General features: G+C 42.4%; 1 protein-coding gene across 2 annotated transcripts in view; it reads left to right on the forward strand.

The window, feature by feature from the left end:
• POLA1 (DNA polymerase alpha 1, catalytic subunit) overlaps positions 1 to 21,295 on the forward strand; it is a 502,104-nt gene that overhangs the window by 83,642 nt on the left and 397,167 nt on the right. For both annotated transcript variants that reach the window (XM_077294669.1, XM_077294671.1), the window contains exons 17-21: positions 1,967 to 2,056; positions 6,427 to 6,543; positions 7,692 to 7,867; positions 10,088 to 10,217; positions 11,409 to 11,528. In XM_077294669.1, coding sequence (XP_077150784.1) covers positions 1,967 to 2,056; positions 6,427 to 6,543; positions 7,692 to 7,867; positions 10,088 to 10,217; positions 11,409 to 11,528 — 633 coding nt within the window. The remainder of the gene's footprint in view (positions 1 to 1,966; positions 2,057 to 6,426; positions 6,544 to 7,691; positions 7,868 to 10,087; positions 10,218 to 11,408; positions 11,529 to 21,295) is intronic.

The raw sequence follows: 21,295 nt of genomic DNA on the forward strand, positions 1-21,295 counted from the left end.
TTTTTCACCTTAATGAGGACATCATTCTTTCCTCCTTCTGCCCACAGCCAAAACACAGGGTCGAAAAGGCCCTTCATACCCTGGATGTGGTACGGGCCCTTAGGAGGTACATTTCCAGAACTGCTCATTTCCCCAAATCGGACTCCCTCTTTGTTCTCCCGGAGGGTCACAGAAAGGGTTTGGCTGCGTCTAAGGCCACGATAGCCAGATGAATTCGGTCTGCTATCCAAGAATCCTATCGGGTCAGGGGCAAACCTATCCCGGCGGGGATTAGAGCACACTCCACTAGGTCGATGGGTGCTTCCTGGGCCATCCGGCACCAGGCAACAGTGGAGCAGGTTTGCAAGGCTGCAACGTGGTCCAGCCTGCATACTTTCACAAAGCACTACAATGTCCACATTCATTCTTCTGCGGATCCGGCCCTTGGCAGACGTATTCTGCAAGCGGCCATCGCGCATTTATAGTCAGATGGTACACGGAGTTATTTGGTTGTATTGTTTCCCACCCAGGGACTGCTTTGGGACGTCCCATGGTCCTGTGTCCCCCAATGTGGCGAAGGAGAAATAGGGATTTTTGTGTGTACTCACCGTAAAATCCTTTTCTCCGAGCCACTCATTGGGGGACACAGCACCCACCCTGTTAGCCTTATGGCTTGTTACCTTTATGATTCCTGACTTTCTTTGACATGTTATACTCTAATATTAGGTATTGTACTGTTATTAATCTCCTACTGCTTTTGCACTGAACTGGGTCTCTGGAAGCCAGCATGAGGGTGTATACTGCAGGGGAGGAGCTAACACTTTTTTGTCTCAACTTAGTGTCAGCCTCCTAGTGACAGCAGCATAACACCCATGGTCCTGTGTCCCCCAATGAGTGGCTCGGAGAAAAGGATTTTACGGTGAGTACACACAAAAATCCCTATTTTTTGAATTTACCAAATGGCTGCAATGAAACAGTGAAAAATTTAAAGGGGAATGAATACTTTCCTTACCCACTGTAAAAGAGTGAAAATTATTTTTACTGTGTATATACGTTATTTGAAGTCCTAAAATAAAGTAATAGCACATAAGTGGAATATTTTTCATAAACTGTAAATTAAGACTGATATGAACATTTTGATTAGTTCCACTGTTGTCAGCCACAATAGGAGTACAGTATAAGTCACTGTGCCACCTCATACTGCCAACTACAGTGCCTCATTATGCGAGACAGTAACACCATCCCTGAGTTTAACAGACTGTGCGAAGAAGTTACTAGGGAGGTATAGTATCTGACCCTGGGCCTGAATATAGAGTAGATCCTTATGACTGCTTTATGGTTAGCTGTATCCAGAAGGTACTAGTAGAGTAGAAAGTGCCCAGATTTAAAGGGAACCTGTCACCATGATTATCCAATCCAAACTGCTGGCGACATGTTATACAGTAGAGCAGGGGGAGCTGAGCATCTTGATATATTGTCTTGTGAGAAACTTTCCTTATAAATGTTTTTTTAATCATTTAAACCAAAGCTTTTCTGGGATTTTAGGTCTAGTGGGCAGTCCTATCAGTGATTGACAGCTTTCATTCTATACATGTGCATACAGAGGTAGCTGTCAGTCACTGATAGGACTGCACACTGGACCAAATATCCCAGAAAGAGCAGACAAGTAAATGATTAAAACACAATTATGCAGGATCTTTTCTCACAAAGCTACAGTATTTATCATTCTTCTTCACTCCCCCTATTCTATAACATGGTGCCTGTAGATTGGATGGCATAATCATGTTGACCGGTTTCCTTCAGTGTGCTATGTGCACATATTTGTTACCATAAAGTGACATTTTATGGAAGATTGCGTGTAAGAAACTGCCTCTGCAGTGAGATAATACAGGGATTATACAAACTGCGATTTCTTTACCTCATTTCTTTTGATAAATATGTCTGAAATTGATCTTCACATTAATCGTCTTGTCTTTTTTTTGGCCAGAATGTAAATGTTGAAATTGCCCTAACTGAAAGGACTCTTCTGGGGTTTTTCTTGGCAAAAATACACAAGCTTGATCCTGATGTTATTGTGGTGAGTATATTAGAGCGGTGCAGTTGAGTTGTTAGTAAAGGCATGCGCCACCATGTGTTTCACTGCTTCTGGATCGCCCATGGACTTGAAACGCTTGTGCGGACCTGCTGCTACTCTGCAGTGATGTTCTAAAACGTCACTGCACAGGAGCGAAGGTACATGCTGTTATATAGCATGCTGGGGAATCAGTGTGTTAATAAATAAAAAAAAAATATTTCCACTGTCAATCCATGTTTCTGTGACTTGCACCGCAGCTGAAAAAAGAAATTATTATTACAGGTTGGTGTTTTAAAACAAATAGAAAAAACAGATACTTATTTTCCTGTCACCCTTGACCGCAACGAGAGAGGAGAACCGCCCTTCAATGAAAGGGAACCTTTAAAGTAAAAAGGGTGGCTCCTCTCCGCATCAGTGGTTTTCTGTCCTTGATGGGGGAGCCTTTACTTGCATGGCGGCAGCATCGCAGGAGAAAGAAAAGTGCCCAGGCCCGGGTCGGTCGGTTGCGGCAGGGCACCGTTTGTCTTCCGGCACCAGAGTTGCTGGAAGCGCCGCGTGGGGGCCCGATGGGGTCTCGGTCGTTCAAGAGCTTGCGCCGCCATCACCGCATGGTTAGCCGGCAGCCCTGCATCTCGGATCAGTCACAGCGCGGCCGGTAACAGGAAGTCACGCTCTGATGACGCGGCCGGGAATTTTCAACCTGTGAATACTGCCTGGGGTGGGTATCGGAAGCTGCAGGAGACGCCGGCAGATTCCCTACAGGCATAGTTCTTAAAGGTGGATCGCTGGCCAGTCATGGGCACTGGTACAGCAATGGAGGCACAGCAGCCCTCTCCACAGCAGCAGCAGAGTCTGCAGCTACAGTAGCAGCTTTGGGAGTCAGAGCAGTGACCCCGACACCAGCCTCACCAGGATGGAAATTCCGGACGATCCAGTAGGGCACACAAGTCCAAGGATTCCAGGACAAGTCTGTGCAGCTCTACCAGGATGGAAGATTCTGCGGTCCCTAATGGAGACCTTTCAGACGACGTCCTGCCTTCTGTTCCGGTACCCTTCAATTTCTCTGAGTTGTGCGTGAGCTACGAGAATACCAGTTTAATAATGCAAATATCTCTCCCTCTCTTTCTCTGTCTGGCTTTCTTGTAGGAGCCCCCTAGAAAGTGTACAGAGAAATCGTAGCATTTTCCTGTGAATGAGAAATTGCTGGATCAGAAAGGACCCCTGCCATCCTCCTTCAAAAGGAAGTACCCCTTCGAGGATGAAGCCACCTCGTCTTGGAGTAAAGCTCGGGATTATTGAAAGATCCTCTCGAAAGGAAGGTTGACTCCTTTCTTAAAGCAACATGGGAGTCATTGGCAGGGGCGCTGAGACCAGCCATTGCAGCAACCTGCACAGCGAGGTTTGGTTTGGCTGAGCACAATCAAAGACCAGCTAGGTGATGATCCGTCCAGTGACGCCATTAGGACCACACTTCCAGTAATCAGGGGGCGGCGGCTTTCTTGGCAGATGCATTGGTCAACTCAGCCAGTCTGGCTGCAAGATCTGCCACATAATCTAATGCAGGCCGGAGAGCAGTCTGGTTAAAAAGTTGTCCAGGGGATGTTCAGGCAAAAGAGAAGCTATGTTCTCTCCCCTGTGAAGGTCAATATTTATTCGGTTCGGCTTTGGATGACATCTTAGAAAATGTGGCCGCTAAGAATAAAGGTTCCCGAAATCTCCCTTCTCGTCATTCAGGCAGTCCTTTTGGAGGAAAAGGTACAATCGGAGGAGAACATCCACGGAACATAGGAGGTGGGAGGATAAACCAAAAAAGACGATGGGGTTCCTGTTTAGTACTTCTTCCAGAAGTGGGCGAAAGCCCTCCAAATGACTCTCCACCCCAGGTGGGAGGAAGGCTTTCCCTCTTACTTCCAGCCTGGGAGAAAATATCGTCCAGTCCTTGGATTCTCGGCTTGGTTGGGAGCAGAGTTGAAACTGGAGTTCTGGAGACAGCCCCCAAAAAGATTCATCATTATGGCTCCATGGGCGTCAGATTCAGAGCAATTAGCACTGGGGTCGGAGGTATTGGACCTTGTAAAGAAAAACTCAAATCAATGAACAGTACCCATGCTCGCGGCTTTCCAGGACCTTTTTTTTGTCCTTGTCTATCTCCCCCTTTGCACCCTGTGTGTGTGTCCTGCAGCCGCCAAGCTCTGATCAGTGACACAAATCACTGATCGGCACCAGCGCTCGCTGTTTTCCAGGACTTTGTTGCTGTCTGTTTTTTTTTTTTCTCCCTCCCCTTTCCCCACCCCCTTTGCACCACCTCCTTGTCCTGCAGCCGCCGATCTGCTGATCAGATGCACATGACTGTTCAGCACCCATGCTCACTTTTGGCAAGGACTTTTTTTCCTGTCTTATTTTTTGTAATCCCCTTTTGTACCACATCCATGCATGCTTTCCCCAAAGGGAAATCTGCGGGGATGAGTACCTAATGCATTTCAAGGAAGGCTGAAATTTCAGCAATACCTGCCCAGTAAGAGGGCCAGGTACGGTATTAAACTCTATAAGCTATGCGAAAGTACCTCAGAGGTACACCCATAACTTGAGTTTATGAAGGTAAGGACACCCACTGAATGTCTCCCCTGTCCTGTGAGTAAGTGGGAAAATTGTGTGGGATTTGGTGCACCCACTGCTGGATCAAGGTTGTCACATTAATGTAGAGAACTGTTACGCCAGAATCCCACTCAAGTCCATTTCTGTGCTTGTTACCACAGCATGCGGTACTGTCTGCAAAAATCAGAGAGTTCTCGCTTAGATGCTAACTGGACATCTGCTCAGAAAGGGTGAGAGCAGAGTGACAACATGCTTGTGGTCAAGTGCAAGGAAAAGAGGGTTGTGCTTTCCTTGACCACCACACATGGTGATGCAGCATCCCCCAGCTTGTATGAGATACCTCTACACAGGTCAGCAAACCAGACTGTGTCCTGGGGTACATCAAGAGTATGAGGGGTATTTGATCTCTCTGATCAAGTCCTCCAGCCGTACAGTATCATGAGAAAAGCCAGGGTGTGGTACAAGAAGCTGGCCTGCACATCGTACAGATGGCAATGCAGAATGCTTATGTGCTATCACGATGTGCAGGCAGACCGGTAGGTACCGTCAGTTCCAGGAGGCAGTGATTAAGGCCCTAATCTTTGGAAGTCTGGAAGGAGTGGGCCCCGGATCTGAAGATGCTCATATCTTACCAGACCAACATTTCCCCGGTGAGTTCCCTCAAACCACAAAGAAAGGAAGGCTGCAAAAGAGGTGTTGAGTTTTACAGAAGAGAGATATGCAAGGACTCCACTTATCAATGCGACACCTGCCCCGACAAACCTGGCCTTTGTATAAAAGAATGCTAGAAATTTGGACTATGATAGAATGATAGTATTTGGACTATCTGACCTATACTCTGTTCTCTATGAATTTGATGATACATTTTTATACGTATATATGTTTCATTTATGTGCTAATCTAATTGTGTGAGGGTATCTTCTGTTATTTGTTTTAGGTTAGTTCTATTAAATATGGTTAACGCTGCTTGTATGGGGTGGAGATTATATGCATAGCGCAAACAACAAAGTATTTTAGGTATTTATCTCTTGACAAACGTGGTTTTTGTCCTGTTTTGCAGCTGCTACTCCTTTTAAAATAGCCATTTTTTGCGCCCACCGCTATATATACTTTTATTAAATCAGAATTAAGTTTGAAAATTGCTAAATTTTCACAAAATTTCATTTCAGATTTTTTTCACAAATAAACGTAAGTCATATTGAACAAATTTTGCCACGATCATGAATTACGTCAGAAAAAAATATTCTCAGAATCAGTAGGATCCTTTGAAGCACTCCAGAGTTACTACCTCATAAAGTGACAGTGGTCAGAATTGTAAAATTTTGCCTGGTCATTTAGGTGAAAACAGGTTGGAGGGGTGAAGGGGTTAATACCGCCAACTAGATTCATGCAAACACAAGGGATTTAAAAGAATAAAATACAAGTAAGGGCATTAAACCACAAAAAGCTCGGATTGGCCTTGGCATTCCCAACCCAAGCGTGACAGCTGCCTAGAAACATATGAAGCTGTCACGCTTGGGTCGGGGTGAGTTTTTGCGTTGTGGTCCGATCTGTCCAATTCACATGGTCGACTGACTGCGCCCTTGCAATGAATTTTTTTTCCAGTGAACCTATATACCAGTCTGCTCAACTACTGCTTGTCTATGCCGTGCTGCCCTCCACAGGTTGCACTCTACTGTATTTGCAAAGTAACAGGTACTCTTGAAAAGTCCTAGTATGCAGTTGGTCAGATTTGATACACATGCTTGTCCTCATTTCTTTTTTTTTTTTTTTGATAGGGTCATGATATCTATGGCTTTGATCTTGAAATTTTGCTTCAGAGGATTAACTTATGTAAAGTTCCATTTTGGTCAAAAATTGGTCGCCTTAGACGATCAATTATGCCAAAACTTGGGGTAAGTTTTATACATCCCACCTTAAGAGAGCTCCTCGTGTTCGTAAAATACAATTATATTGTATGACTTTTTGCTAGATACTGTATTTATCACACCAAAAACCAAACTTCACATGAGGCAAAAAGGTGAGAAAAAACAACTTTATTCAATAACAATCATTAAAATCAGTCAACATCTGAATGGCCTCCTAAAGCACAAGAACACGTGGGACAACCAGCGGACACTCTATGTATACAAAAATAATAATGCAGACAATAATGCATAAATAGTTACCAATGACAACAGTGGTCATGTGTAAATGAACAATTGATACAAAAAATAGCACAACAGAGATATACAAAAGGTAATGGTATAGTTACCAGGGAAGAGCGCTGCTGATGCCCACCAACACCCGACGCGCGTTTCGCACTGAAATGCTTCGCGTGGGTATTTATAGGTGTTGTGTAGATACTGTATTTATACACCTCATAGTTGATGCCTAAACTAATGCAATTTAATGTAATGTTCTACATCAATTTTTGTTCTAGAAGTAATTGTAAACATATAATTTGATTAATATTGGAATATATTTGAATCAAATGTCATTATTTTTAATTTAGTGATTAGTTAAAGTTAATCAGTTGAATTTTTTTTTTTTTTAGAAGAAAGGTGACCACTAGCATTTCCTGTGTTTTTAAAGGGAATCTGTCATCAGGTTTTTGCTATGTAATCTGAGAGCATAATGTTGGAGCGGAGACTCTGATTACAGCAATTTCCATTACTGGGCTGCTTACTGTATTTGTCATAACATCCATTTTATCAGCCGGAGATTATCACTAGATGACTACTTGGTCTGCTGCAATGTAGTCCAAAGAACTACTGATTGGAAGCTTTCTGCCTATACACAGTGTACACAGCTGCCAGTCAGTGGTTTCTGCCTATACACAGTGTACACACAGCTGCCAGTCAGTGGTATCATTTTAGTCAAAACTGCCTCAATCAGCCCAGTAAGTGATACATCGCTGAAATCAGGGTCTCTGCCCCTACAGCATGCTGCTATTGGATGGGGTAGCTAAGGTGTGGTAAGATCCCCTTTAATTTTTGTTTGCACAGCCATTCCCATTGTGTCTTTATAATTTTTTTTTTTTATTAATGTTTATTACCTATAGGGTCGGAGTGGTTTTGCTGAAAGAAATGCAGCATGTGGTAGAATAATTTGTGATATTGAAATTTCTGCAAAGGAATTAATCCGCTGTAAAAGCTACCACTTGTCTGAACTGGTCCATCATGTCCTGAAATCTGACCGTGTAATGATTCCCCCAGAACACATCCGTAATGCATACAGGTATTTAAGGCTTCTCCTTTTTGTCTTGTTCCTCACATGCTTTTCAGATTTTACAAGGGGTCGATTATTCACTATTTGGTTTCCTGTGTACTTGTCTGCTTCTCAGATCAGCTTTATTAGAGCAGAGCGCCTTAAAGGGGTGTTCCCATCTCCAAGATCCTATCACAATATGTAGTAAGTGTAGTAATAATAATAATATTAGCAGATACCTCCAATTAGAAACATATTCTAGTTATTCTGATTCGCTGTGTCTCCTCATGTGCAGACTTTGCAGGACCTTAGGTATCCAGTGTCTACGAGAAGACTGTGGTAGTCAGGACATGCCTCCTCGCTCCTCATTGATTCAGTCATGTGCTCTCCCCCCCCCCCCCCCCCCCCCCTTTCCTTTCATTGGCTCCTGTGTATAAATACAGGTTCCCGTGAAGTTTGGGATTTCTATTCGCAAGACCAAGATTTTTCTACAGCACTGGTTACTACACAACCAATGGAAAAAGAAAATTATTACATAATTGTCACACATTTACTGACGCAAATGATCCACAGGTTTGTCTAAAAGTTGAGCAAACTTGCAGGAGGAAAAGGATGATTGGGCAGGTTTGGTTTGAACATAACGGCTCTGTTGATCCAGAACTCTTTATAACATTTTATAGCCACATTAATGGAAACCATCCAGTGTTTCTGATCATGGCAATGGACCAGTGGCAGTAGTGGTAAATTCCAGTAGATTGCTGCACTATTTCTGTCCTTATTAAACTTGCAGTACACGTCGGGCACTTTACTTTTCAAGCATCTGACATGAGGATTTTATTTTTTATTACAACAACAAGAAAATTGTTCCCTTTTTTATTTTTTATCTCCCGACACTACAAATATTCCATTTAACGACACAGTGCACCTCTGCTGCTAACCTTGGATAGGTCATATTGAAGACATTCAAAATCAAAATTGTCTTTAGTATAAAAAATATATGCTGACAAGTATATATTCAGCTCAGTGACCTGACCAATCTAGTAAACAACAACCTTTATAATGGAAGAGGCTGCTTTTACATTGAAAATAATGCACGGGGAGAAACTTAAATGATACATCACTTTGGCTCTTTGCGAACATGACAGACTGAGCTTTTTTTTTTTTTTAATGTAAGAGCTACATATTCCATTATAGAAGATTGGTCCGGACATTGAACTAAATACATCCTGAAATTGCACTTAGCTTGCACAGGAATTTTAAGATTTTGTCAACTTGCGTTTGTTTGACCTCTACAAATTCAAGGTAAATTCCGATTCTTATTTTAATCTGTTCTGGGAAAATTCAGTTCTAAGTAAACTCCTTGCCTTGCTGTACTAAATGTCATAGAAGGCCCACGTAATTTTATTTTTAAAGTTTTAAAACATTTTGTAAAACTGCCACAAAATGCCACATTTCAATTTTTTTAAGCATTGTGGTTAGTAATTATATGGATTTATTTTAGGCAATTTTAAACCTTTAACCTCTTCACCCCGAAGGCTGTTTTCACCCTCCTGACCAGGCCAATTTTTACAATTCTGACCACTGTCACTTTGAGGTTATAGCTCTGGAAAGCTTCAACGGATTCCTGTGATTCTGAGATTTTTTTTTTCGTGACATATTGTACTTCGTTAGCGTTAAAATTTATTCGATATGACTTGCGTTTATTTATGAAAAAAAACGGAAATTTGGCAAACATTTTTACAATTTTGCAAGTTTAAAACTTTTAATTTTTATGCTCTTAAATCAGAGTGTCATATTGCACAAAATAGTTAATAAATAACATTTCCAACATGTCTACTTTACCTCAGCACAATTTTTGAAACATAATTTTTTATTGTTAGGAAAGTGAAGATAAAAAAAATTTACATTTTTACCATCAAGATTGTGCGTTTAGCCCCAGCTGGGACTTCTGTTTGCTATTTGTCTAGTACAACTTATTGGTGACTTTCTCTACTTCTTAAGTGAGGTTTGATAAAGACCCAGAACTGGGTCGAAACGTTACCTCGTTTCCCTCGCTACCTCGACAATTTTCCTGTGGTGAAATTATATTGTACACAAAATAAACTCTAGTGTTCTCTATCTGCAATTATAGCAAAAAAGTTTTTGAGTGCAGCTGTTTTCTTTTGAACTTGACTGTTTTGGACACTGACTGCAAATCAAGACCGTGAAACTGTTGAAGTGCTAATAATATATGCTCTTGTTTACCTGCAGTGATTCTTCTCAACTTCTCTACATGCTGGAGAACACGCTAGTAGATGCCAGGTTCATCCTGCAGATCATGTGCGAGTTGAATGTTCTTCCCTTGGCCTTACAGATCACGAACATAGCAGGAAATGTCATGGTAATCATTTCTTTGTTTTGTCGTCTTCTTAAATGTTTTCTTCTAAAGTCAGATGTTGTCCAAAAACCCCCAAAATGAAAGCGGAAGACAAGCAATATGGAATGTCAGAAAGACAAACTCCCAGCACTCAGGTGGTTCTCTCTGGTCTTTGCTTTCTTTATGATAGTGCGCCATACATTGACTTGACTGCTACAACCAATTACTGGCTTCAGTGGTGATGTCCGAAGGATAGCGATTGGTTGCAGTGGTCAAAGCCTGGTGGAGACTTAAAAACCGGTGAATAATCGTGTGTATTTTTTTTTTATTATAATGTTCATAGAATTGAGCAGTAGTAAATCCAATATCTCTGAAATATTTCACTCTTGTGCTCTAGCAACTGGGGATGATGGGATGATCTTTATTTTTATATTTTGCTAAGAAACTTTAGAACAAATGATGAAGAGTATGTTTTAATTTTTAATTGACTGTAACTCCTACATGTCATATAATCTTGGCAGCCATCTAATATCCCATTCCATGTTGTGCCTCCACGAAATGGTTTGAAGTCTGTCTAGTCTTTCATTCTGAGATCTTTTATGGTTTTTTTCTCCTTTCCCCTTTCCATCCAGTGAGTGCATCAAATTCAGCTTGAAATTTCTAATGACTAGAAATGATCTAGTTTCATAGCATGTCGCTCTTACTGAATCAAGCGACTGTAACAAACTGACTCCGTTGACAGAGATGATGTGTCTTGTCAGTGTATTCATCTCTCCAAAATCATGTTGAGCTGGTTTAAAAGGAAAGTGTCATTGTGTGTGCCATTTCATTCCAAAAGCTTGTTCTCTGTAACAAGTAAATGTCTTTCTATATTTTGAAGGTAGAATGGTTGACTCTGGCATTTTCTTTGTGAAACAACCACCTTCTGTGCAGAACAGGTTTTATATAGCATCCTTATAGGGTACCGGTTGCACTTTTCTCATCTTTTTAGGAGGGGGAATTGGACTCGCCAACAATGTGCTATTTCTGTAGTTGTTCTTAAACACCTCAGTGAATTCCTCACCCATATGGTCTTTTATGCTCACTTATTTGCTTCAAGATTAAAGGTGAAAATCTGCTTTGTTTACTTCCAAAATGTACCGTATATTGTTGTGTATGTGATATGTTGTTTAATTCCACTTATTGTTGAATACTTTTCTTTTTTTCTTTGAACAGTCAAGGACACTAATGGGTGGGCGCTCTGAACGAAATGAATACCTTCTTCTTCATGCTTTCTATGAAAATGACTTTTTAGTACCTGACAAACATATTTTTAAGAAAAGCCAGCAGGTTGTGGTAAGTATCTTAAGCATCTTGTTTTAATTATGACACAATTAGATTCTTAGGAATTTTCAAGTTATAAGATTCATGATACTTATATAGCACTATCATAGTCCACAGCACTTTACAGACATCCCTGTCCCCATTGTGGTTCACAATATAAATTCCCCATCAGTGTGTCTTTGCAGTGTGGGTGGAAACACGCAAACGGGGAGAAGATACATGACCCCAATGCTGCAAGACTACAGTGTTAACCACTGAGCAACCGTGCTGCCTTATATTATATTATTCATAGTTGCCTACTGTCCTTAATTTCCCAGGACTCCTTGGTTACACCAGGATTTATGGAAAACCCAACCTAATGTGGCATTTTAGGGCAGTCTGCCCATCAGTATTACGTAGCTGGGATATTGCATTTTTGGGAGTGAGGTGTTTGGGGCGTTGCTTAAATATCTCATAAACATTGGCAATTATAAAGATTGTAAATATTGAAAAATATTATTGTAAAAATATATTGCATTTTTACTTTTTGGCTCTTTCCAAATATAATTGCTAACATAAATGTAGAAACAAGCACTATGCAAATAAAAGCACTACCAAACATACAACTGGGGTGAACAATGCATTGATACACAGGTTAGATAACATCAAGAGTGACCACAATCAGAGAGTGGTCTCTGACATCTAGTGACCACAATCAGAGAGTGGTCCCTGACATCGAGTGACCACAATCAGAGTGGTCCCTGACATCGAGTGACCACAATCAGAGTGGTCCCTGACATCGAGTGACCACAATCAGAGTGGTCTCTGACATCGAGTGACCACAATCAGAGAGTGGTCCCTGACATAAAGTGACCACAATCAGAGTGGTCAATGACATCGAGTGACCACAATCAGAGAGTGGTCCCTGACATCGAGTGACCACAATCAGAGTGGTCAATGACATCGAGTGACCACAATCAGAGAGTGGTCCCTGTCATCGAGTGACCACAATCAGAGTGGTCCCTGACATCGAGTGACCACAATCAGAGTGGTCCCTGACATCGAGTGACCACAGAGAGTGGTCCCTGACATCGAGTGACCACAATCAGAGTGGTCCCTGACATCGAGTGACCACAATCAGAGAGTGGTCTGACATCGAGTGACCACAATCAGAGAGTGGTCTCTGACATCGAGTGACCACAATCAGAGAGTGGTCCCTGACATCGAGTGACCACAATCAGAGAGTGGTCCCTGACATCGAGTGACCACAATCAGAGTGGTCAATGACATCGAGTGACCACAATCAGAGAGTGGTCCCTGACATCGAGTGACCACAATCAGAGTGGTCTCTGACATTGAGTGAACACAATCAGAGAGTAGTCTCTGACATCGAGTGACCACAATCAGAGAGTAGTCTCTGACATCGAGTGACCACAATCAGAGAGTGGTCTCTGACATCGAGTGACCACAATCAGAGAGTGGTCTCTGACATCGAGTGACCACAATCAGAGAGTGGTCTCTGACATCGAGTGACCACAATCAGAGAGTGGTCTCAGACGAGCATGTATAAGCTGTCTGGTCACGTGATGTAATATCAAATAATCAATCACAAAATAAATATACAAAACACGCCACGTAATTTATCTAAAATTTCTTTTATAAAATGTTCATTTTTAATAGTGTACATTAGACACTTGAAAACTTGTCTATCATAATCACCACCGTGAAAGGTATCCCAATTGCACTGTGGGTTTCCAGCTTCAGTTAGGACAAAGGTGTGGACAATCCAGGCTCATTGAAGTGCGTTCATTCTGGAAACACACCTGCAGCGACGTTTTGGGGACTTTCCCCTTTCTCAACCTCTTCAATGAGCCTGAATTGTCCACACCTTTGTCCTAACTGCAACTTTGAAGCTGGAAGCCCGCCATGCAATTGGGATACTTTTCACAGTGGGGATTATGACAAATAAGTTTTCAAATGTCTAATGTACGCTAACAAAAATGAACATTTTATAAAATGAATTGAAGATAATCTAATTATGTGCCGTGTTTTGAATATTTTGTATTAAGGCAGTTTTGGAAATAACTGCTTGACGGACAGGTAAAGGTGTGTAACTCATAAGTATTTTTTTTTAAGGCCAGCTTTATTTATCTAAAAAATAAAATCTCTTTTATGCTGATACAAGTGATATCTGAAATAGTCTAGTCCTGGGGCCATCTACTCATGCTACTTTCACGTACTAGCTGTGTTTGTTCTTTATGGACCTATTTATTTTTACACAGGTATTGAATGATTTAACAATGGGGAAAACTAGTTATCTATTTGTGTAGATCAGACGCACACACCTTTATTGGCTAACTATATAAACCATCAATCTGATCTAATTGGTTTTCAAAGATGTAGATGAATTCCATATATTAATGATTAATTAGTAATAGGATTTTCATCTGTTGTTTATGAACACTTGTACAATTCTGATAGTTTTAAGTGAACTTGTCATTCGTTTCATGCTGCTCGACTCTTAGGCAGCATGAATCAAACATTGGCTACAAAATTGCAACCAGCTATGTTTTTCTCTAAAATGTTTTGGCGTTTGGGGAAAAAAAAAACATGGTTTGAAGGTCCAGCCTGGTACTATAGCCAGTGGCCAGACTACTCTACAGCACCACCAGCCGACTTATCCCTTCATTGCTCCAGGTGATTGACAGGTCTCCCATTTGTGTAAATATGGAGAGACTTGTCATTCAACTAGAGCAGCGTGAGGACAATCCGGCATCTTCACTGTCCTAGAAGCGTCTCTGCCTATTGTCCACAGCCAGATCTTTAAAGTGAATCTGTCAACAGCATTTAGCTATGTAAACTACAGGCATTGTCAGGTTGGCGCCATTACACTTGATTAAAATGATACTTTAATTTATAAAATCCGTCTTATGGGTTTAACTGACATGTCACTCAACCTTCATTGACCTGCCTCCTATTTTATTATACTGCATATAATAGTGTTGGCTTTGAAAAGTTTTTTTTTTTTTTTACCTCAAGCAAAATGGTGCCGATGCAGTAGCATCATTACTGATTGATGCTACTGCACATGCGGTACACTTACACAGGTAAGTCCGTGTCTTTTGCAAGTGCACCGAAGTGTACTACAACCACGAGAACAATTGCAGTGAATTATTTTCAGAAGTGTTTCTGGTGCCGGTGAAGTATCCATCATCACTGGAACTAGACTGTTGTTCTGCAATTCCCATCTGCATTCAGTAGTGTCCATGGCCTCACCATTGTCCATCCAAAGCATCACTTGGAGGTAACTCCGAAGGGCATGATACTAAGTTGCAGAGGAGGTCGGTGGCAGTGGTTCAGGTGTAACAGATTTTGGCTGATCCAACTTTTTTGCAGAGAGTAGAATACTTCATTGCAGACAGATTGTCTCCAGGTTTGCCCCCGAACAATGCCACCATCGCTTTACACCCAGCGTCTTCAATCTCAGCTCTGTTTTTGTTAGGTGTGGAAAAGATTTTAGCACAGCTATTTAAGACCGAGTCTCCCTTCAAAACCTTGGGTAGACCGAGTTTTTTTTTTCGATTCCAAAAGATTATCAGAGAAAGGTGAAAAGGTCTTGAGTTTATCTGCAATTTTTTCCAGGTCTTCACAATCTCTTCTCGTCCTTGACGTTCTTGCCTCCTTGTGTTGTTCACTGGTGACAAAGCTCTGGCGAGTGAAACCCTGCATTGCATCACTGTAGGAAGAGGACACTGGCACAGACAGAGTCCACAAGGCCCTCTGATGTTTAAACATTCCACTTCCTCTGGTGAGTCGTCCTGCATTTTTAGGGAGACCATCAGAGCTTGCTCGATGACTAGGTCGCAACGCAGGCCTGCCCAGTACTGATCAGTCCGCCTTACAACATGCAAGCCATTCATAAATCTATGGAAGACTGATGGCATATTATCTTCCAGAGTGGTCATAGACTGTAGGTAAAGGTAGGCGTCCTTCACATAGTTCCCATGCCCAGCAGCTGCAAGAATGGGCAAACATTCAGCTAGAGCATGAAGGTGCATCAGCTCCCTTGCAATTCCAACCATCTGTTGGTAATTCAGCCATAGTTTACTGGTGCGAGAGTGAGCGGATAATCCATTTCTTTTGGTGGACAAGAGGTGGACAATTTCACTAAGGCAGGTGAAAGTAATGACCGAATTCAAGTCATTCACCCCTGTCAGTGTCCGAGTATACAACTGCTCAAGTTCTTGCAACAGATCAGCAAAACCAGGATGGCCGCAAAGTACTTTGTCTGCAACTTGCTGAGTAAGACACTGATCAAGGAGGAGATGGCCACGAACTGCACACTGAACTGCCTTTCCAGTCATGATGTGTTGCACAGCATTGTCACCGTAAATTGTTCCCAAGATCTCTTTGATTCCACTCCCATCCATCAACGTTCCTATGGCACCCATAAGATTCATCAATGTCTGGAAGCTCCCGAGCATCAGGACAACATCTCGAACCAGCCTGTCTTCAGGCACCTCGTGTTTGATTTCTGACGCTTTCCAGTAGAGTGGCTGATCAAATGTAACAACTGCAGTGGATCGGTGTTTATCAGCTAGGTTACACAGATACTCAAGAGTAGAGAAGATGCATGACTTGTCTCCGGAATATATGTCAATGATGGGCAGTAAGATTACCGAAGACGACCCCGCATGATCACAGTCTTTATGTAGACATCTCCCACAATACATCAACACGTCAAATGGCAAGGGCTTGAATTTTATGTCTCGGCGAGTGTGTTTTGCGAAACGGTATTCCCTTACATCAACTCTGCTTTGTTCAACTATCTCCAAGTCCGCAGTCTTCCGTCTGAGAACAGTGCAACTGACCTTCCTTCCTGGAGTCACAGTAGCTACCATCCCCATGCCGTGGAAAGTCCCCTTCCCATTTAACGTGATGATATTTAATCTACGTTGTCCACAGCGAACAGCAGTGCCATATTCAGTCTGTCTATGGTACCACCGAGTACGTCCTGGCCAACAGAAGCGGCAGCATTTTCCTCGAATTGCTGAACTTCCGAATATGATGAACAATATCCCATGGCTGAGAGACTGTCTACAAGAAATTGAGACCTGAAATGATGATGGAGATGGACTGCTAACCCAAGCTGCAATGGAGCTACTACAGCCCTGGGACGTACAGCCTGAACAACTGATTGTCCAATGCTTGCGACCTTCCTGTGAATGTCCTTTCCAATGAAGAGGGTTTCAAGCAAGCAAAGCAAACTCAGGGGGAGATCATTTAAGGCTGACTGACATTCAAGAGAAGAAGTCTTTGTAAATTCATCGGTTGAAGATGGGATCTTAGACTTGATATCTCTTGATTAGTTTGGCCGCAGTCTCTATGATGGCTCTCTTCTGGGCTTCTTCATCCATTTCCTGACTATGGAAATAGTCCCTCAGGATTATTCTGGTCTTTTCACGGAACGTTACAATGTTAGGCAACCCTTCACACTCTGCTATGAATAGCGAATCGCCATACCTCTCCTCCAGCCTATACCTCAGCCATTTATTACTATAGGCAGCACTGTCTCCTACAAGATACTCCGTCATTTTCTTTGCAAGATCTGTGACAGTCAGTTGCTCTTCATCGTTGTCCTCAAGAAATGCACACATTCTCAAGAACGCTTGCTCTTGGTCCATGTTCATCGGCCTCCCTACCTTCCGCGGTTTCTTTGTAGTAGATCCACCACCATGACGCATAAGAATTCCATAGTTTGTCCGAAAGTTAATGTCACATGAACGATGATACAGACAGTTTGCAGCATGTAAGTCCTTCCCAAAGTTCGCGATTCTCCCTTGAATGGTGATTGCCCAGTCATCATTATGCTGTTTGCAATGTGACATGATGGACCTTACAAATCCATCAGTTTTAACAAAGCTATAGTCATCGAAATCACTACTAGATCTTGTCTTCACCACTTCATGTCCACAGAACAAACACTGCGTCATGCTATCATAGGATCCAGTAGACACCTGTGTACCTCTCTTGGCAGGTGAACGATGAACGGAAGTAGCTTTCTTATGCAAGTCTATTTGCTTCTTGTTTATGTAGTTCATACGACATCTCTTGTGCACCACTGCTCCAGCAGCTACCACAGTGCCAACGCCCCTCTCAATACTGGCTTTATTGATCCCTTCAGCTCCTTTCGCACCAATCACCACTCTTTCTCTGTCATCTTCTACTTCATGGCTGCATAAGGGGCAAGTTTCTTTACTTTCCATCGTTCTCAGCTCTGTAAAAGAAGATAAATCATTAAATAATAAATATAATAGTAGCAATTGTAAAAGAAATATGATAGACACTGAAAGGCGAGTCGCATTTAACATTTTACAGCTTTGGCGGCCATATTCTTTGACGTCACATTTAGACCCTTTGTGGTAACCCTAACTTGGTAAACTTTTAGTATGTTTTTCCCTACATGTAATACTACCAAAAAAAACAATAAAACGCTTTCTTGGAATTTGTTCAGGGTAAAGTTTTTTTTTTTTTGTATTTTGACTGGACTACTATACTGGTCCAGGTTTACTGGTAGTAGGCACTGTTTTTTGTTTATTAATTTCACTTTAAATTTGTGTAATATTATTTCCTCACTACCACGTAGCATTCCTTTGCTACGTGGTAGTGAGATGTTTATTCGCCCTGCCAGCATTTGGTATTCAGTCATAAAGGCGGAGGCGGCGCCGGTTCATTCACAGCTCCGAGTGTACACAGCAGGTGCTGTAAACGCGCGCCCAGCCCTGACTGACAGCCGGCTACAATGTAGAACCAGTATCGGTCAGGGCCGGGGGTGTGATATACTCGGAGCGTGATTGAACAGGCGCCGCCCCTGTCCCTATGACTGAATACTGAATGCTGGTGGGGAGATTAAAGATCATTTTCTCCCCGCTGTATTCGGCTACAGTCAGGCGCCAGACAGCGTAATAATGCTGTTAACCTGCAGATTAACCCCATATCTGCAGGTTAACAGCGTTATATCTGGTGACAAGTTCCCTTTAAGGCTGTGTGCACACGTTGCTGATTTTTCGCATTTCCCATCATTTAGAATGAATTCCGCAATTTTTGTGCACATGATGCGTTTTTTTTCCTCAAACGCATCGCGGTAAAAAACGCAGCATGTTCATTAATCCTGCGGGTTTTTTTTAGATTTCCCACTATAAAATGCATTGGGAAATGTCCGGAAAAAAACGCACCAAAAACGTGGCAAAAACGCATGCAGATTTCTTGAAAATGTAAGGTTTTTCTCAGGAATTTTCTGCAAGAAATCCTGAACATGTGCGCACAGCCTAAAAGCTGTAAGGATGAATGTGAACAGAGCACCAAATAAAGACCCCCATACAGGCCTGCCCTGGAGCACAAGAATCTCATCAACTGACAACTGCAATTACAGATTAACCCCTTAATCCCATATGACGTACTATCCCGTCGAGGTGGGGTGAGCCTTATTTCCCACCAACGGGATAGTACGTCATATGCGATAGGCCGCGCTCACGGGGAGAGCGTGGCCGATCGCGGCCGGGTGTCAGCTGACTATAGCAGCTGACATCCGGCACTATGTGCCAGGAGCGGTCACGGACTGCCCCGGCACATTAACCCCTGGCACACTGCGATCAAACATGATCGCAGTGTTCCGGCGGTATAGGGAAGCATCGCGCAGGGAGGGGGCTTCCCTGAGACCCTCGGAGCAACGCGATGTGATCACGTTGCTCCGAGTGTCTGTTACCTCCTCCCTGCAGGCACCGGATCCAAAATGGCCGCGGGGCTGCATCCGGGTCCTGCAGGGAGGTGGCTTACCAAGCGCCTTCTCGGAGCAGGCGCTGGTAAGCCTGCAGTACTGGAAGTCAGATCGCTGATCTGACAGAGTGCTGTACAAACTGTCAGATCGCACAGCGATTCGTGAAAAAAAATTCCTAAATAAAGAAAAAAATATATATATTATTCCCATAAATACATTTCTTTATCTAAATAAAAGAACAAAAACAATAAAAGTACACATATTTAGTATTGCCGCGTCCGTAATGACCCGACCTATAAAACTGTCCCACTAGTTAACCCCTTCAGAGAACACCGTAAAAAAAAGAGGCAAAAAAACAACGCTTTATTATCATACTGCCGAACAAAAAGTGGAGTAACACGCGATCAAAAACACGGATATAAATAACCATGGTACCGCTGAAAACGTCATCTTGTCCCGCAAAAAACGAGCCGCCATACAGCATCATCAGTGAAAAAATAAAAAAGTTATAGTCCTCAGAATAAAGCGATGCCAAAATAATAATTTTTTTCTGTAAAATAGTTTTTATCGTATAAAAGCGCCAAAACATAAAAACATGATATAAATGAGGTATTGCTGTAATCGTACTGACCCAAAGAATAAAACTGCTTCAATTTTACCAAACGTGGAACGATACAAACCCCCCCCCCCCCCCCAAAAAAAAAAAAAAAAAAAAAAAATTCATGAATAGCTGTTTTTTGGTCATTCTGCCTCACGAAAATCGGAATAATAAGCGATCAATAAATGTCACATGCCCGAAAATGTTACCAATAAAAACGTTAACTCGTCCCGCAATAAACAAAGACCTCACATGACTCTGTGGACCAAAATATGGAAAAATTATAGGTCTCAAAATGTGGAGACGCAAAAACTTTTTTGCTATAAAAAGCATCTTTTAGTGTGTGACAGCTGCCAATCATAAAAATCCGCTATAAAAAACGCTATAAAAGTAAATCAAACCCCCCTTCATCACCCCCTTAGTTAGGGAAAAATAATAAAATTAAAAAGATGTATTTATTTCCAGTTAGGGCTAGGATTAGGAGGGGGTTAGGGTTAGATCTAGGGTTAGAGCTAGGGTTAGGGCTAGGGTTAGAGCTAGGGTTAGGGCTAGGGTTAGTGTTAGGGTTGGGGCTAAAGTTAGGGTTAGGGTTGGGGCTAAAGTTAGGGTTGGGGCTAAAGTTAGGGTTGGGGCTAAAGTTAGGGTTAGGGTTGGGGCTAAAGTTAGGGTTAGGGTTGGGGCTAAAGTTAGGGTTGGGGCTAAAGAGAGGGTTAGGGTTTGGATTACATTTACGGTTGGGATTAGAGTTAGGGGTGTGTCAGGGTTAGGGGTGTAGTTAGGGTTACCGTTGGGATTAGGGTTAGGGGCGTGTTTGGATTAGGGTTTCAGTTAGAATTGGGGAGTTTCCACTGTTTAGGCACATCAGGGGCTGTCCAAACGCGACATGGCGTCCGATCTCAATTCCAGCGAATTCTGCTTTGAAAAAGTAAAACAGTGCTCCTTCCCTTCCGAGCTCTCCCGTTCCACCAAACAGGGGTTTACCCCAACATATGAGGTATCAGCGTACTCGGGACAAATTGGACAACAACTTTTGGGGTCCAAGTTCTCTTGTTACCCTTGGGAAAATAAAAATTTTGGGGGCTAAAAATCATTTTTGTGGGATAAAAAAAGAGATTTTTTATTTTCACGGCTCTGCGTTGTAAACTGTAGTGAAACACTCGGGGGCTCAAAGTTCTCACAACACATCTAGATAAGTTCCTTGGGAGGTCTAGTTTCCAATATGGGGTCACTTGTGGGGGGTTTCTACTGTTTGGGTACATCAGGGGCTCTGCAAATGCAACGTGATGCCTGCAGACCAATCCATCTAAGTCTGCATTCCAAATGGCACTCCTTCCCTTCCGAGCTCTGTCATGCGCCCAAACGGTGGTTACCCCCCCACATATCGGGTATCTGCGTACTCAGGACTAAATGGACAACAACTTTTGG

Source organism: Ranitomeya variabilis, chromosome 3, assembly GCF_051348905.1.
Source record: "Ranitomeya variabilis isolate aRanVar5 chromosome 3, aRanVar5.hap1, whole genome shotgun sequence".
Taxonomy (NCBI): Eukaryota; Metazoa; Chordata; class Amphibia; order Anura; family Dendrobatidae; genus Ranitomeya; species Ranitomeya variabilis.